General features: G+C 37.1%; 1 protein-coding gene across 1 annotated transcript in view; it reads right to left on the reverse strand.

Annotated features, from left to right (window-relative positions):
* Positions 1–19,807, reverse strand: part of RAPGEF5 (Rap guanine nucleotide exchange factor 5) — a 603,491-nt gene that overhangs the window by 321,918 nt on the left and 261,766 nt on the right. Inside the window, exon 7 of the mRNA XM_053714138.1 lies at positions 1,936–1,984. Within this exon, the coding sequence (XP_053570113.1) occupies positions 1,936–1,984 (49 nt within the window). The remainder of the gene's footprint in view (positions 1–1,935; positions 1,985–19,807) is intronic.

Here is a 19,807-nt window from a genome sequence, read left to right on the forward strand (position 1 = left end):
ATTATTTGTTGATCTATTATTGAGAATGACAACTACACATGCTCACAAAAAATAATTTGGTAGTTTCTTCTCTACTGTGTAGGCACAAGCAGCATCAAAATATAGCCACCTTGAACGTGTATATTTGGATCTAATGCTCTTTTTTTCCCCATCAAGTAAAAAAAAACAAAAAAAACATATTTACCCTAGCATATATATTCTCCAATGGACAGAAAACCTATTTTTTCACAATTCAGATACAGCATGTATCGAATTTACTTCCATTATCTATATTGCTTTATTTTCTTTGTATCCTTTGTTGAAAATCATACCAAGATAGGCTCAGTAGCAGCAATGCACTACTGCGAGCTAGCTACTGAGGGAAAGCTGCATATATACCTCTTGTCTTGGCTCACCAGATGTGTTCAGCTAGCTGCTAGTAGAACATTACTTCTCGTTCAACAAAGGATATCAAGAGAATAAAGCAAATTTGATAATAGTAATAAATTGGAATTTTGTTTAAAATTGTGGGGTTTATGTCCCTTTAAGATTGGTGCTGTAGTTTTTACTGTAGCTTTGTCTAAATATCCTCATATGACTATATTGAAAGGTATACATGTTCTATATATCTCAAAAAGTATAATTTATTATTGAGATTTCTTTTCTTGGACAGCATTTATCTGAAAGCCATACTCAGTGAAGGTATTGCGCTTACTGTTTAGGATACAGATTTTTAGTTTACAGTGCATTTAAGTTTATCTTTTTTTTTTTAAAGAAAACATGTTGTATTATAAATCCATGCTCTTAAAATATTTAATAGTGCATTATTTCACGAGAAAGGTTTCCACGTACCGATAGAAACTAAATTAGAGCCTTGAAATTCTAAACATAACTGTATTATAACAAAATACAATAACTTATCTAAGTAACACCATTAAAAATAAGTATAATATCTCCACTAATACCTGTTATGTTACTTTAAGCTGAGACACCTATGTCACATGTTCATTTCTGATTGATGGATGTAATTGCTTACTGAATTAACACATTTTTATAAAAAAATGTGATTTGTCTTTTTTTTTTTTTTTTCTCTAAACTTACATCGTAGTTGCAAACAACAATGCTGACACTCAACAATTATAATAACTTAAGGGCAACCAGAACCGTTGATACAAAGCTACAAATTGCTTCAACATCAACTGCTGAATCTACAAATTGATCTAATATCTGGTGCAATTGCATGGGTGCTGCTTAATGCAATAACTGAAAGTTTCAGGAAAAATAAAACACACATTTTAAATCGTGAATTTAATATATCTAGCAGGACATATGAGGTTATTAGAGAAAAAGAGTATTAAATATTAAAAAAGTACAATTTTACTACATAGTGCAGCCCTATATAAATGTGGTCAATACATTATAAAGAGGACATAAACTCTACAAGGAATGCATAAACATAAAAAAACACAATTTTCTACATTCAGTGATTTACCAAAAAAAGTCAATCTTTTTTGATTATTACTTTTGTGCTGCAGTTAATAAGAATAGCACAATATTTGTATGTGTCTCTCTGTATACCCCAGTCATTTTATATGATCCCACTAAGCAGCGCTATACCCTGCTGATACACACAGACACATCCAGCAGCATCTAATGCGGAGCAAAGTGTTCTGTGATAAAATAACAAAACTAATTAAATGATGATGGTTCTGTGAATGTCACTAAACTAGTTGCCCTGTATACCACATTCTACCATCACACATGCCCCTGACCTCTATATCAATACAACAATTTTCATTTTGTAACCAGTCATTTTAATAGATATTGGATACTTTCCTTTGAAATTATGTGTAAAAGCAACGATTAGTAATGTATATTGATAGCCATTAAAAAAATGCACTTTTTCAGAAAGTGAAATGACTGCGTGGTATTTTGCAGTAGATAATTAATACTCACCAGATTTTCTCGCTTTCAAAGCAATAACAGCTGCCAGCTCCCTCTGCACCTATTAAACCAGAAAAAGAAAAAGCACACGTCTGTTTCAATGCGGAAAACTGTGTTTAGCCAAGTAAATCTAATTTCTGTAAGGAGCATACTTTATTTTGCACACCACTCTAATGAAAAATGAACGACATTATCATGTCTATCCATCAGATAAATTACGATCAGAAGCACAAAAATTTGATTGTGATTAAACTGCGCTGAAAATCTGAAGTTATTTGCAGAATAACTATCTTTGTATATTTCTTAGTATGTTTAAATTATATTATGATACTACACTAATAGAGACCCAGGTATATAAAACAAAACAAAAAAAAGATATGACAATGTCACAAGTATGCCAAAGGTTTCCCAAAGAAAAGTATGTTGGGAACTACTGATCTAAAGAAATTAGACAGCCAATATTTCCTGGCAGCTCCCTTCCCCAATCAGTGGCAGATATTTAGATTTTATTTGGAATTACAGAAATCTGCACCTCTATCTTTGATAACATCTTCCTGGCAGTAATATACACAAATAACTCACAATACTCATTATATGAATTAGGAGTATGCATATTTTTTTCCATGTAGTGACTGAAGTGATCGAAATAGCCTCCTGTCTACTAGGTGTTTTATGATGGTGTAGAACCTCATAACACTTACTTTAGAATGTTTTTAAATCTGAAGAGAGCAAGAGAACCCTCTATTAAAAGAGAAGAGGTAAACTTTCATTTGGGTGTCTTATACCTAGGTGTCTAGAAACATTACAATCTGAAGTTTATACAAGGATGATAAAGTCCTCTCCAATCTGCCATAATAAATTTCAAACAAAGAATCCCTTTTCTTTCAGATAATTGGTACATAGCAGTAGTCATATTTTGGAAGATTAAGAGACTCTTAAAAAATACGATAGAGCCCTTATTTGGAAGTGGATGGCACTACCATTTATGTGACAGCAAATGTTGGCCACATTTAGTTTTGGGTTCAAAAGCCTGGCTTTTTTGAGTCAAAACAAACCGCGAGGTATACTGAGAAATGGAAGAAGTGTGTGAGCTTATAATCGGTGACAACTTATGGAAGGCTTATATATATATATATATATATATATATATATATATATATATATATATATATCATGTTTAAGTAATTTAATACAATTGAGGGTTAAAGTGTTTTTCACAAAAAGAGCAATAGCTGGAAAAAAAGCTTACAATTTCAGGTTCAGGAGTAATTAGCATGAGTGCTTCTTTAAAGAAATGGTAGTTGATTTATGGAATAGACTTCAAGCAGAGGTGGTAGGGATAAATGCAGTTGGTTAAAAGAGGTATGGTATATACATAAAACTATCATGAGAATTAAAGAGACATTAAACTCTAAATACACATTATAAGCATAGTATTGAGATTATTCCCGCCTCCCTCTAGTCATGGGTGCCGCCATGTTGAAATCTAGCTTTCATGGCATTCCAGTGTTGACCTGTTTGCACATGTGCAGCAACTCTCCTTTACATACCCTGCAGTGTAGCCTAGGTTACTAAATGGTGGCACCCATAATTAGAGGGAGTTGCATGAAATGTATTTAGTGTTTAATATCACTTTAAAGGGACAGTAAAGTCATAATTAGACATTCATGATATAGACAGAGCATACAATTTTAAACAGAACTACAAATGGGGGTACTATAAGCGCCTACTATGTACCTGTAGCCCAGGAGAGGTGCGACTAGCAGGCACCTAAAATTGCAATGGATAGAGGAAAAAGCCCAGGCGCCAACTATACGAAGGCAAGGTAAATCTGTCTGTTGTTAAATGTTTTAATATATCCAGAAAAGTGTACACAGTGCAGTAAAATACACAGTAAAAATAAATTAAAGCACAGTACAATAAAAACAATACAATAAAAAACAAGTTACAATAAAAGCAATTGAACCAATTTTCATGGATCCATGATGGTTTTACAATAAAAGCAAGATTACTCAGATAAATACAAAGATAAAATCAAGAGTGTGTGGGAGAAATAGAGCCTCCTGAAAAATAGAGCCTTCTATGAATTACTCAGGATAATATATGAATTACTCAGGATAATATAAGAACCTACTACTATGTGTGATACTTCTAGTGTGGATGGTTGTGATCCCCAAGGGGTAAATGGACTATGCTGATCCTAAAGGTTTATGTGCTTAGTAGATCCAAGTGTGTGTAAGGCAATGACAGATTATGTCAATAGAATGGTATATCAGAAAATATGAATACGAATAATATATATACAGAATCAAAATATATATATACAAATAACACTAGATGACAAATAGAACTCGTGAAGAAGTGTCCTGTGGAAAAAATGCCGGTGAAAAAAGTGCCGGTGAAAATAGTGCTAAAACAAATGCAGCTGGAAACAAAAAATTCCTTATGAAGAACTGTGGAAACAAAGTCAAATCCCAATCCGGTGAGATCAAATAAAACAATCCAATAGTGATGAACAAAATCAATCCGATGAGAAAAATACAAAAAATATAATAAAAAATAAAAAATTCCAATCCTAGAAGAATGCTATAAATCCAAAGTTTATGTCTAAAGTATATGTCTAAACAGACACCCCTGAGAAAACAGTGAACTGTGCAAAAAAACTGCAATCAAATATAGATAGCTGCAATCGCTTGTGGGTCTGAACGTGTGATCAGGTTTTTATCCCCTTAATGGTGGATGTCCCACCGTAAAAAGTTGATAGTAGAAAATTGCGAATATATTCCCCCTAAAAAAAGATAACAAATATAGTGTAGATAGTACAATAAAATGTCACAATTAAAATAAGGCTTACCAGTGTCTACGCGTTTCGGCCCGTGTCAGGCCTTTCTCAAGACTGGTTTTAATTTGTGAATGGGTGCCTTATATAGGGTGTTTGACCCTTAATTGGAGATTGAATCACTTCCGGTTTTTCGTTAGTGCCATGTAGTGGCTTATTGTCTAATTTGTTGTTTCACGTTTCTTTAACAAGAACCCTTTAGTGTTAACATAATTCATCTTATTTATGTTAATGTTTGAGTGTTAGCTCCGAAGTTAGGTACACAGTGTATTTACCTTCCTTGCGTATGCCGTGTCGTCACTTCCGGTTAGAGCCGATTTGCATATAAAGTAATTAATTTAATATGCGGGGGTCTAAGTCTACTGCGGATACTTGCCGCTAACATAACGGATCTTAGAAATGAGATAGTAGGAGTGAAGGAAGCAGATTTTTTATCTTTTTCTCCTTTCTGTACTCCGTATTTGGCTGGCTCTGATTGGTCGTGACATCACGGAGGTGGACGGCTTTAATTGGGCATGGATCCATGAAAATTGGTTCAATTGCTTTTATTGTAACTTGTTTTTTATTGTATTGTTTTTATTGTACTGTGCTTTAATTTATTTTTACTGTGTATTTTACTGCACTGTGTACACTTTTCTGGATATATTAAAACATTTAACAACAGACAGATTTACCTTGCCTTCGTATAGTTGGCGCCTGGGCTTTTTCCTCTATCCATACAATTTTAAACAACTTTCCAATTTACTTTTATTTATTTTCCTTCTCTTGTTATCCTTTGCTGAAATGTTTATCTAGGTATGCTCAGGAGCAGCAAATAACCTAGGTTCTAGCTGCTGATTGGTGGCTGCATATACAGGTTAAACTCGAAAAATTATTATATCGTGCAAAAGTTCATTTATTTCACTAATGCAACTTAAAAGGTGAAACGAATATATGAGATAGACTCATTACATGCAAAGCAAGATAGTTCAAGCCGTGATTTGTCATAATTGTGATGATTATGGCTTACAGCTTATGAAAACCCCAAATCCACAATCTCAGAAAATAAGAATATTACATGCAATCAATAAAACAAGGATTGTACATACCTGTAGAACAATATCGGACCTCTGAAAAGTATAAGCATGCAAACTGTATGTACACAGTACTTGGTTTGGGCCCCTTTTGCAGCAATTACTGCCTCAATGCGGCATGGCATGGAAGCTATCAGCATGTGGCACTGCTGAGGTGTTATGGAAGACCAGGATGCTGCAATAGCGGCCTTCAGCTCTTCTGCATTGTTAGTTCTCATGTCTCTCATCTTTCTCTTGGCAATGCCCTATAGATTCTCTATGGGGTTTAGGTCAGGCGAGTTTGCTGGCCAATCAAGCACAGTAATCCCACGGTCATTGAACCAGGTTTTGGTGCTCTTGGCAGTGTGGGCAGGTGCCAAGTCCTGCTGGAAAATGAAGTCAGCATCCCCATAGAGCTCGTCTGCGGAAGGAAGCATGAAGTGCTCCAAAATCTCCTGGTAGACGACTGCATTGACCCTGGACTTAATGAAGCACAGTGGACCAACACCAGCAGATGACATGGCTCCCCAAATCAACACAGACTGTGGAAACTTCACACTGGACTTCAAGCATCTTGCAGTGTGTGCTCTCCATTCTTCCTCCATACTCTGGGTCCTTGGTTTCCAAGAGGACTTTGGCCCACTGAGCAACAGACCAGGTCTGTTTTTCTTTAGCCCAGGTAAGACGCTTCTGACGTTGTTTGTTGTTCAGGAGTGGCTTGACAAGAGGAATACGACATTTGAAGCCCATGTCCAGGATCCGTCTGTGTGTGGTGGCTCTTGATGCACTGACTCCAGCCACAGTCCACTCCTTGTGAAAGTCCCCAACACTTTTGAATGGCCTTTTCCTGACAATCCTCTCCAGGCTGCGGTCATCCCTGCTGCTTGTGCACCTTTTTCTTCCTCAATTTTCCCTTCCATATTTCTATTCTATTAATGTGCTTTGATACAGCACTTTGGGAACATCTAACTGCTTTTGCAATTACCTTTTGAGACTTTCCCTCCTTATGGAGGGTGTCAATGATGGTTTTCTGCACAACTGTCAGGTCAGCAGTCTTTCCATGATTGTGATTCCTACTGAATTAGACTGAGAGACCATTTAAAGGCTCAGGAACCCTTTGCAGGTGTTATGGCTTAATTAGCCGATTAGAGTGGGACACTTTGATCCTAGAATATTGCACCTTTTCACAATATTCTAATTTTCTGAGATTGTGGATTTGGGGATTTCATGAGCTGTAAGCCATAATCATCACAATTTTGACAAATTATGGCTTGAACTATCTTGCTTTGCATGTAATGAGTCTCTCTCATATATTAGTTTCACCTTTTAAGTTGCATTAGTGAAATAAATTAATTTTTGAACGATATTCTAATTTTTCTAGTTTCACCTGTATATACACCAATTGTCATTGGCTCACCCATATGTTCATTTAGAAACCAGTAGTGCATTGCTGCTCCTTCAACAAATGATACCAAGAGAATAAAGCAACTTTGATAATAGATGTAAACCAAAAAATATTTAAAATTGTATTCTCTACCTAAATCATTAAAAAATATTTTTGGGTTTCATGTCCCTTTAAGCTTACAATTCACAATAGACAGGCCTTTTGATTTTCACCTGTTTCTATGTTTTTATGGTACAAGTATATTCCTTTGCCCTGTTAAGCAAGTTTGGACAAGTGCAAGCAGAAATACTGTCAAAATAATTATATATTTAAGATATTGATAAAGGGGAATCAGTTGATGTGATAAACTTGTATTGCTTTTGATACAGTGCCACATTAGAGATTAATGTACAAAATTAATGGGATACTAAACACAATTTGTATGTTCGTGATTCAGAAAGAGCATGCAATTTTAAGCAATTTTCTTATTTATTCATATGATCAATTTTTATTTGTTCTCTTGCTATCTTTAATTAAAAAGCAGGAATGTAAATCTTAGAAGCCAGCCAATTTTAGGTTCAGCACCCTGGATAGCGCTTGCTTATTCGTGGCTACATTTCGCCACAAATAAGCAAGCATAACCCAGGTTCTGAACCAAAAATTGTCTGGCTCCTTAACATTACATTCCTGCTTTTTAAAAAAAGATAGCAAGCGAAAGAAGAAAAATTGATCATAGGAGTAAATGAGAAAGTTGCTTAATGCTCTATCTGAATCATTAAAGAAAAAAAACTGGGTTTAGTATCCCTTAAAAGGACTGGGAATAGCTGAAAATGTTAGCTCATGGATAAATAACTGGATAAAAGAAAGGGCGCAACGAGAGGCAGCAAACGGATCATACTCAGATTGGACAAACGCAATCAGTTGAGTACCCCAGGGATGACTGGGCCCTGTTCATTTTAATATTTTTATTAGTTTAGTATTAAATAGCGACATCTCAACATCTCTATTTTTGCAGATGATGCAAAGTTGTGTAAGGTCATTAGGTCAGAGAAGGATGAACTTGCTTTACAAGGGGATCTGCAAAAATTACAATAATGGGCAGGCAAATGGAATATGAGAATACGGGAAAATGCAAAGTTCTACATTTTTTAAGTAAAAATAAGCAGGCAATGTATTATTTAAAAGTGGCTAGACTTAGCCAGACAGAGGAGGAAAGGGATTTGGTAGTAGTAATAGATAACAAGCTAAAGATGAGTGCACAATGCAGGGTAGCGTCTTCTAAAGGCTAATAAATATTAGCATGTATTAAGAGGCATCAATGCAAGGGAGGAAAGCATAATTCTGTCACTATATAAATCCCTGGTAAGACCTCACCTTGAGTATGGAGTGCAGTTCTGGGGAACGATCTCAAAAAAAGAAAATACAGACTTAGAAAAAGTTCAGAGAAGGGCCACAACGCTAATAAGGGGAATGGAGAATGTAAGTTATGACGAGAGGTAGTCAAACTTGGTCTGTTTTCTATTTATTTATTTTTTTTAAAAGAACTTGAGAGGTGACATAATTACTTTATATACATATATTGAAGGCCCATATAGAGAGATCCCATATATCGGATCATGTTAAATAGGCCCCACAATCTCCTGCACCAAAACGTTTTTTTTCACTGTAAGAGCAATACAATTGTGGAGCTCACTACCAAAGGAGGTACTGAATGTGAATACCTTTGATATATTTAAAAATGGTTTGGATACATTTCTGTGTAGAAACAGAATTCAGGGATATGATTGCTTGTGTTAAACAAGTCACCTTTTTAATGGAATTAATTTAAGCTCAACTGGAACTTTTTTTTAAAGTATATTAGATTTGTATAGGTTGAACTCCATGGACTTCAGTCTTTATTCAACCTCATTTACTATGTTACTATGTAAACATTTAAAGGGACATTTAACTTCTGTGCAAAACTAAATTAGTTAAGGTTACTACTGACCATGACATTGATTTTCCTCCCTGGCCTGTAGTTCTCTTCAAACCAGTTCCCCTATTTTACCCCCTCACAGGTGCCAGTTGGTGAAGTTCTGTATCTTCAGCTTAGGAGCAAGGCTTTTTTTGGTTTGTTTTTTTCAACATAGTTTAAAAGTTCCGTAAAATAATAAATATAAAAAAGAAACTCATCAATAATACAGAACATGCAGCTGCTGCAAAAATGTAAATCTCCCACTCTGTATTGTGCACACTAACCGGAAGCGTTTGATGCCAGTGATCTGTGAATGTGCAGTGCTGCTGTAACAGGTCGCAAGAGTACCTAAGCTCCTGTATGAAGATTCACCGACTGCCATTTAAAGGATTTGAATAGGTCTGCAAGGCATTGGGAGAAAATACAACAGCATAGCGAGTAGTAACAAAGCTGCTGCAGTTGTGCCCAGCAGTTTAGCGTCCCTTTAATTGTATTAGGTTTGTACTAAGAGGTTATGCAGTTTTTCTTATACTTTGCTTACTGGGAAACTCCTATTTTAACTGGTGTTTTCCTTCTGGAATGCCTCTTCGTATGGATTTTACATGCGTTTATGAATCTAGTGGGCCTCTTGCAAAATGTTATTAAAGGGACATGAAACCCATGTTACAGATAGAACATGCAATTTTAAACAACTTTCTAATTTACTTCTGTAACCAAATTGTCTGTTCTCTTGGTATCTTTTGTTGAAAAGCAATGACTTAAGCTCAGGAGCATGCACATGCCTGGAGCACTATTTGGCAGCAGTTTTGTTTGAATGTTATTCATTTGCACTATTTCCTGCCATGTAGTGCTCCAGACACCTACATAAGTATCTCTTCAACAAAGAATAACATAAGCACAAAGCAAATTTGATAATATAAGTAAAATGGAAACTGTTTTAAAATTGTGTGCTCTGTTATGCCTGATGAAGCCATAATGCTCAAAGCTGGCAAAAAAGAATCCTTTTTCATTAGCCAATAAATAGATCACTTTTACAATTTGTAATTTTATTTTTCATTATGCTCTGTCTGAATCACAAAAGAACATTTTTAGGATTCGTATCCCTTTAATATTTCTGAACTCATTTAAACCCCCTGACTTGTTAGAGATTAACACCATCCAGCTTTTTGAAACCTCTAAGCTTCCAACATCTTTCTTTGTCTAACAGCAAACTATCTGTGTATTACTCATAGTATTTCATAGTATACATTAATCTGCATCTCTGCTGACGTCACAGTGTGTTGTCATGGAGATAAAGCTACTAAATCTACACATTAGTTTGTCCCTTCTTTTATTTAGATTTCAGTCTTAGAGGTAGATCATTTATATTTAACATATTTTCCTTACCCACTTCAGTATATTTGAGAATGAGATAACCCAGGAGTGTTTCAAATCTAGATATGTCATCAGTTGTTTGTAAAGCTGTATTCATTATTTATTTTAATATAAAAAAATACAAAGGTCCATTGTGAATATGTAAATAGACTGTAATTGATGGGTTATTTATTATATGTTGAAAAAGAAAAAAAAATATTTTCTTGAACTTTTGATAAAGATCGAATAGTTCTTTATATAAAAGCTTAATGTTATGTATAAAATCTAGCTTTAGGTATGACAAATTATTTAGATTGTTGAGCCTTGATGACATTTTCATTTCATAGTATGATTTTACGATCCTTAGTGTGATCAGGAGAACAGACCTCAAATAGTGTGTTAGCCTGTCCTATAGTGTCACCTGACAGGACTTTATTAATAAATCTTATATTGTACTTCCACATTGTTTTTGCCAATTTCTATTGGTGCAGAACAGGTACATCTTGCTGTTATTATTTAATAGCTGCTTCACCTCACTCACTATATTTTAGTATTTCTATTGCCCTGAAGGTAAATGTAACCTTACTAAAAGTAACCTCTGGGATATACCATTCCATACCTATTTCTAAATACATAAAGTTCCCTTTGACTTTTTGTATAAAAGTTATGTGACTCCATATGTTCAGACTAGAGGTTTGCAATTATTCATATTCTTTTCTTCAGCAACTTCCCTTTATATGGTCTTTTCTCAAAACAACCCCTTAATGTCCATTGGTGGCTTTCCATTTTCTTGTTTTTTTATTATCTTTATTTCTTCTTATTTATTTTTTAAACCTTTTGTTGTGGTCACCTCGGAATATAATTGATTTCATTCATAAAATAACTACATCTCTCAACACTAGGGGGCAGTGTTACACAACACAAAATTCCTTTCAAATAGTGATGTGCGTTAAACAGTTTGTGCCAGAGAAAATGTATATAGCACACATGCTCTAAATAGTTATAGTCTATAAGCAAATGGGGTATAATTGCAGGTAGATAACATGTAGCAATGGGCAGACACTACTTGCATAGTTGATTTGACTATTTTTTTAATGTGATTCAATATTTATCTTTTAATATTAATTTTCTTAATATGAATTATTGTAATTTAAATGATAGACATTGGACCTAATATTAACAGTAAGAAGAAAGATATTGCTAAAACTATTTGTATGCAATAAACTACGAGTGTAAATAACAATTGAACTTTGTTGTTATGCTTTACATTTGCCTAAACACGTCACCTGTTTTAAACATAATTTTTAAATGTAAGAAATAAAGCACTTTGAACAGTTTTTCTGTTTGTGCATCAATGTGCAGTGAAAGAGAACATGTGAACAGTTCTATTGGATTTCATTCTAAACATACAAAAGCATTTCCAGTTCATTTAGAGTGTCAGGAAACAGAGGTGAGAGGGATTTGTAAAACATAACAGGAAGTCATATTCCTATTATTCAAGACTTTCAACCATCCAAATATGAAAGGTTATGGAATGTTGTCTGTAAATGTACTTTCTTCCTTATAAATACCAATACATATTTTAAACTGATATTTATTTTATACCCAGTCCCAAACAATGCTAATTTATATATTTTATGGTCTTTAAAAATATTCTTGCAGGAAAGTAGATAGACATTATAACAAAAAACAAATCTCCACTATATTAAATGTTTTTAGTGAAGATTCACTCTCTGATGGCGTTTGACACTGCAGCAATTTGAATCAATTTCACTGCACCTTGTAGTTGTCAAACATTCAAAAGTAAGATTTTTTTTTTTTAAATTGTGAATTACATAACTAACGATATCTTCAGCGATTTCATTAACTTTAAAGGGACACTCTATACTAGAATTTGTATTGTTTAAAAAGATAGAGAATCCCTTTATTACCCATTCCCCAGTTTTGCATAACCAACAGTTATATTAATATATGTTTTACCTCTGTGATTACTTTGTATCTAAGCCTCTGCAGACTGCCCCCTTATTTTAGTTCTTTTGACAGACATGCTTTTTAGCCAATCAGTGCAGACTCCTATATAACTCCACGGGAGTGAGCACAATGTTATCTATATGACACACATGAACTAGTACTGTCTAACTGTAAAAAACTTTCAAAATGCTCTGGGCTAAGAGGCTGTTTTCAACAGTTTAGAAATCAGTTTGAGCCTACCTAGGTTTAGATTTAAAAATACCACCAAGGGAACAAAGCAAATTTAATGATAAAAGTCAATTGGAAAGTTGTTTACAACTGCATGCCCTATCTGAATCATGAAAGTTTAATTTTTACTAGACTGTCCCTTTAATGATATCAGCTGACATCAATAAAACTGATTTACAATCTCATTGCATACATTTTGAATAACATATTTCTTTCTAATGACACGGTGAGTCCACGGATCATCATCAATTACTGTTGGGAATATCACTCCTGGCCAGCAGGAGGCGGCAAAGAGCACCACAGCAAAGCTGTTAAATATCACTATCCTACCCACAATCCCCCAGTCATTCTCTTTGCCTGTAGTGCAAGGAGGAGGTGAAGTTTAGGTGTCTGATGAGAAGTTTTCTTCAATCAAGATTTTTTTTTTTTTAGCAGAGTAAGCTTACTCTGTTACTTTCTAGGGTCTAGCATAGTCCACATCAGTCTCTCCAGTACGGCAGTGGTGGCTTTTGAGAACTTGTGAGGTACAATCCCCACTGTGTTTTCTCAAGAATCTGCTGCCCTAACTAGAAAACCTGAGTAGGTTTACTCATTTTTTCTCTCTTCACAGGTCCATGTGAGGTGCTGCGCCCTCTCAAACCAGATGAGCTGTCCTGCTGCTGGACAGCACTTTCAGGTAAGTGCCATTTTAATGTTCTTTTGCAAGGAGATTGCTGGCACTTGTTACAGCTAAAATCTGTCTTATTTAATATGGGACTTTATCAAACCTTCATGTTTGGGGTTTCTTTTAGGCATTGAGACTGTGAGATGATTTATGGTGGCTCAGTGTGTTATAGTAGTTTTTATACTTTAACTTTTGGTCATGGAGATTACTGTTTTAAGCCATTTTTTTCTGCAGTTAGGGCTCTGTAACCGCTCTGTATTTTAAAAGGGGATTGTTTTTTCTGTGAGGGAAGTCACTCTGTGAGCTGCAGGACAGGTAGGCACCTCAGTAAAGCTACTGAGGTGTATAGGTAGCCTGAGGTCTATTTGGTTTGTTGCACTAACACACATTTCTATTTAAAGACACAATACACATTTATTTTTTATTTTCAAATAAAGCATTTGAACACGTTATCCTTATTCATTACATAAGATGGATCAAGAGGCTTTTCAAACCATTAACCCATGTAAAGTTGCTGCTTGTCAGTTATTTTTTGATGCTCAGGTGGAACCTCCAGTTCCTTTTTGTTCCTCATGCATTGAGAGAACTTTAAGTTATAGAGATAAAATATTTGACCATGAGCCATCATTATCCCAGGCAAATGCTGTTCAGGTGTCTCCTGTTGCAGATATGCCGCAGCTTTCTCCTCAAGCGTCCCAACTTTTTCAGTCTCCACATACAGTGCCATGTATTTCCTCTTGCAATCCTGTAGGATTTTCTCTACAAAACATTGCTTCCCAGGTATCCCTTGCGCTATCTGAGGCCGTGTCAGCTTTCCCCCATGTTGCAGGGAAGGCGTAAAAGGAAATTTAAAGAAACAGTAAGGTTTCTGATCAAGTTCTGGCTATCCAGTGTCCCTTCCCATAAGCCTGAGGAAGAAGACATGTCAGTAGCATCTGAGGGGGAAATCTCAGACTCAGACAGTGCAATTCCTTCTTCTGATGCTGAAGTGGTATCCTTCAGATTTAAGCTAGAACACCTTTGCTTATTACTTAAGGAGGTTTTGGCTACTTTGGACGACTCCGACACAACTATCGTAGTCAATCCTAAAAAGTCTAGTAAATTGAACAAATACTTTGATGTTCCCTATGCGGTGGAGGTTTTTCCGGTTCCTGACCGTGCTGCAAAGATTATTGCTTGAGAATGGGAAAGACCTGGTATTCTCTTTTCTCAATCTCCTATTTTTAAGAAGATTTTTCCTATAGCAGATTCTATTAAGGAGTTGTGGCAGACAGTCACTAAGGTAGAGAGCGATCTCCACTTTAGCCAAAAGGACTACTATTCCTATAGAGGATAGGTGTTCTATTAAAGCTCCAAAGGATAAAAAAATTGGAGGCTTTACTAAAGAAGTTGTATGTCCAGCAGGGTCTACAATGGCAACCTGTGGTGTGTATCGCCACTGTTACAAGCGCTGCGGCTTGACTGGTTTGATGCGTTGTCTGAACCTCTTCAGACGGATACCCCTTTTGATGAGATCCAGGACAGGATTAAGGCTCTCAAGTTAGCCAATTCCTTCATTATAGATGCTTCCTTACAGGTTATTAAACTGGGAACCAAAATTTCTGGTTTTGCGGTCCTAGCCCGCAGGGCCTTGTGGTTGGAGTCCTGGTGTGCGGATGTTTCATCTAAATCTAAGCTCATGGCTATTCCTTACAAGGGTAAGACCTTGTTTGGAACTGGTTTGGCGGAAATTATCTCAGATATTACTGGAGGGAAGGGTTCTTTTCTTCCTCAAGATAAAAAGAATAAGCAGAATAAAAGTCAGAGTAATTTTCGTTCCTTTCGTAACTTTAAAGGCAAGTCTTCCTCCCCTTCCTCCAAGCAACATCAAGCCAAGCCTTCCTGGAACCCCCCCATGGAATAAGGGAAAGCAATCTAAAAAGCCTTCAGCTGATTCCAAGTCAGCATGAAGGGTTGGCCCCCCGATCCGGGAGTGGGTCTTGTAAGGGGCAGACTCTCTCTTTTTTCCCAGGCTTGGATTAGAGATGTACCGGATCCCTGGGCGGTGGACATTGTCTCCCAGGGACACAAAATAGACTTCAAATCTTTTCCTCCCAGAGGCAGGTTTCTCCTCTCCAGATTATCTGTAGACCAGATAAAAAGAAAGGCGTTCTTACATTATGTCAAGGACCTTGCCACCCTGGGGGTAATAGTTCCAGTTCCCTTTCAGGAAAGGGGTCTGAGATTTTACTTGAATCTATTCGTAGTTCCCAAAAAGGAGGGAACTTTTTGACCAATCCTAGATCTAAAATGTTTAATCAAGTTTCTCAGAGTACCATCCTTCAAGATGGAGACTATACGCTCCATTCTTCCCTTGGTACAAGAGGGTCAGTTCATGACAACCATAGACCTAAAGGATGCATACCTTAATGTTCCCATTCACAGGGACATCACAAGTTTCTGAGATTCGCCTTTTTGGACAATCATTTCCAGTTTGTGGCCCTTTCATTCGGCCTTGACACAGCTACCAGAATTTTGTCAAAGGTTCTGGGGGCTCTTTTAGCTGTGCTTTGACCTTGGGGCATTGCAGTTGAAAAATTATATTCTAGAATTTCAGTAAAGATACTTTGTGACCTGTGAATGTTTTATTGGCATCAATTATTACTATCATTTAAAAAATCAAAAACTCACCTAATGTTAGACTTTAAAACTTTGATTCTGTCTTATGAACATTTCACTTAGGATCTCGCAGTGCTGGAGGATCATTTTAGAATATCTCACCTGAGCAGTGAGCTTTAGAATATCAAGAATAGAGGGAGAAAGAGCAGGGGTAGAGATGTAGATTTGCGTATAATTAGCATAGAGGTGATATTTTAAGCCATAGCTGTTGACAAATATAAATGGAGAAGAGGACCCAGGACAGAGCCTTCAGGTACTCCAACTGACAGAGGCAATGAAGAGGAGGAGTTGCCAGCAAATGACACAGAGAAGGACCTGTTAGAAAGATAAGAGTGGAACCAAGAGAGAGCAGTGTCACAGAGACTAAGAGAGCTGAAAGTCTGTAGGAGGTGGTGGTGGTCAACTGTGTCAAAGGCAGCTGAAAGGTCAAGTAATATAAATATAGCGTAGTGGCCATTACTTTTAGCAGAAAGAAGGCCATTAGTAACTTTGGCGAGGGCAGTTTTAGTTCAGTGTTGGGAACAGAAGCAGATTGCAGGGAGTCAAGCAAGGAGTTGAAAGACAGGAAGTGTGTTAGGTGGTCGTAAACTATATTTTACAGGAGTGTTGATGTTAGTGGAAGCAGTAATATGGGGCGGTAGTTTGTAGAAAAATAAGGGGTTTTAAAGTATGGAAGTGATCTTTGCATGTGTGAAAGAAGATAGGAATGAACTGGTAGAAAGAGATAGGTTGAAGATGCGAGTAAAAGCTGGAGTGAGGATGGAAGACAGAAAAGGTATTAGATGTGAAGGGATGGGTGGGCAGGCAGGTAGTGAGGAATAAGTAAGACAGTTAGGAACAAGCTTTATTCTCAGTGGCTGGGGGGGGGAGATGCACAGATTGACAGAGGGGGGTGACTGGGGGGAAGAGATGGAAGATTACTGGCTTGTTTCGGGATGTTGCTTCTGAAAGTATGCATTTTGTTTAAAAAGTAGTCTGCCGGGGGGGCGTGTCCGAACTGCGATTTTACATGGTCGCATTTTCTCTGAGCTCTCACTGATCACTTGTAACCCGCCGGAGACAGGAGAGATTCTACAGCACAAAAGTATATATAACTGTCTATGAGGATAGACTGCATACCTGCATCTGATATTTTGAAAAATTTGAGCTGTATTCGTGAAATTTGAGGCAGACATCGGACGTAGAAGGCCTAGAGCGGCGGCTCACATATAGGCAACGCCACCCCCCTCAAACATTTGAGGGTATTTGTCCTAACTGGGCGCCCACCACTATAACACGATATTTGCACTCATTCACCGACCTCTATCACCTTTACAAAGCCTGAACCACAGACGATATTACTTAATCTCCCACTACAGTAATACTGCAACATGGAGGCTGAGCAGGAGATGGGAATACATACCTGCTACGATAGCAACATGGAAAAAATGGAACGCTGTTTTCAGAACTTAATAGCCAGAGCACCCTGGGACTTTCTTATACAAATTTACCAAAAGCGGCAGGGGGAGCATCAGTCAGCTGAAGCCAATGAAGAAAACACAATGCCGGACCTACCGGAGGTTGCTGATCTCACGGAGGAGCTGCCGAGTTCGCACCTGACAATTACCTTGCAGCTGTCTAGCTGCATGGTGGGAGCCAAGAAGAAGAGTGGCTTCGGCAGTGGGGAAGCTACAGACATAAAGCCCAAGCAGCAGTCTGAGTCTGATCTGAGCTCCAACATCGTTCTGGCAAAGTCGGCCCCATCCTTTACGGCACAGGACTCAGGGACATCAGGAGGCAACATATTCAACTCTGCTCCTAGACTGGGGCCTGGGGAGGTCACACATGCGGCTCCAAATAATACAAAGAGCCATAGTCAATCGAGTGGTCCCATGCCACTTAAACCTGGACAATACCATCGGCTGGATTGTGTTGACGAGACCCAAAATGAAAATCTGGTAAGAGAAAATTATCTAAGATCCTTCAACCTTCTACCCCAGCACCACTCCCAAGGCTTTAGTGACCACATATGGGACACTGGGACAATATTCACACCTCTGCGAAATACGCCCGGACTTAGAAGTATGGCATGGGTTTTTCACTAGCACATAAAGTTTATTAACTGCTAAGAGAGAGTCATAAAGTCATTTTGGACTTTTTGGTTACACTGCTACTTGCAAAATACTTGTGCTTATTTTTAATTTCTGTCTGTTTGTTTTTTGATGCACCAGGATGTTATACTATTGGGGGAGAGACGCAAGTTTATATTGCTAGGCGATCTTGCTTTTGCTACTACACAGAGGTTCCTTTACCATCAAAATGGCCTACTTCCCGCGGTTTGCGGCCGAAACCAAGGGGGGGGCTAAATATGCCGCTGTAAAAGTATGGGATCTGTATTCGCCTAGAAATGCTCAGTCTAGTAAATATGTGCTGTTTAAATATTTACCCCTACTCCATCACGCTTTTGCAATATGTATATCGTTTTGTAGTTTAAATTTTTTCTTCATCTCATTTGGTAGACACTGCTAATATCATAATGCCCTTAGATATAACCACATGGTCTACGGGGGGTTTAGGGGGGGACCCCTGTGAGAGACATACTATAAAATAAAGATAAAACAAGGGTCTCTTGAAAGAAACATCGCTGTCTCCATATATCCGAAAGTCATTTTCTCCTTAAGAACACTAGAGCACTTAATTTCCTTTCCCTGACAGTTGAAAGCCCACATGCACAAAATTGCTTATAACTCCCATTTAAGGAATAAATTATAGTAAGCATCTTAGTCGTTTTATTGACTACACTTCCCAAACCAAGCAGTTTTCAGTTCTATTATCCAACAGAGGTTGACTTGTATCTTTTTTCATATATTATGGTTCATGCTTAAATGTCATTCTGTGTTAATGTTCAATTTTGATGAGTGGGGACCTGGTTAGGACCCTGGCATCCTCTATCCTTAAAATGCAAACTTTCTCCTACTATGTTAACTACAGGGATGCCTGTTTTTTGTTTGTTTTTTTTTGTTTGTATTTTATGTTCTATTCTTACACCCCTATACGAACTTATTTATTAATAAAGGGTCCAAGAGTGATCCAAAGTGATATGAAGAGGGGAGAAAAATGAAGGGGAAGGTTATGTTATTCTTAATTATTCTTTGTTTTTGGTGCAATGTATGCTCTCAAATATGCCATAAATATTTGTAATGAGTAATGTACCATTTCATTTATGTTTGTAAACTCCCTTACCTTCAATAAAAAAAAAAAAAAAAGTAGTCTGCCTTAAGCACTAAGACAGATGAAGGGGGTGGTGCAGGTGTGTAGAGGAGAGAGTTGAAAGTAGAGAAGAGTAATTAAGGGTTGGAGGAAAGAGTAGATATAAGAGAAGAGAAGTAGATTTGCTTACCTAAGGGAATGTCAGATGTGTATGAACAAATAACTTATAGTGGATGAAATCAGGTTCAGAGTGAGATTTCCTCCAGACATGCTAACCAGAGAGGGAGCATTTTTGCAAGTAGCGCATTTGCTGAGAGTGCCAGGGATTTCTCTGACAGTGTGGGGTTTTGCACAGTTTGAGAGGCGCAAGAGTGTCTAGTGCAGAGGAGAGAGTATTGTTATAGTGGGCTGTAGCATGATCAGGGCAGGTTATAGGAGCAGTGTGTGGGAGGAGAAGTTGAATATATTTGGAAAATTGGAGAGGATCTCCAGCGTGCAGATTTCTACAGGTTCAGGGGCGAGATGGAGAATTGGGTTTAGGCAGTACATTAAGATAATAGTTGAGCAGGTTGTGGTCTGAAATGGAAAAGGG

This window comes from Bombina bombina, chromosome 5 (assembly GCF_027579735.1).
Source record: "Bombina bombina isolate aBomBom1 chromosome 5, aBomBom1.pri, whole genome shotgun sequence".
NCBI lineage: Eukaryota > Metazoa > Chordata > Amphibia > Anura > Bombinatoridae > Bombina > Bombina bombina.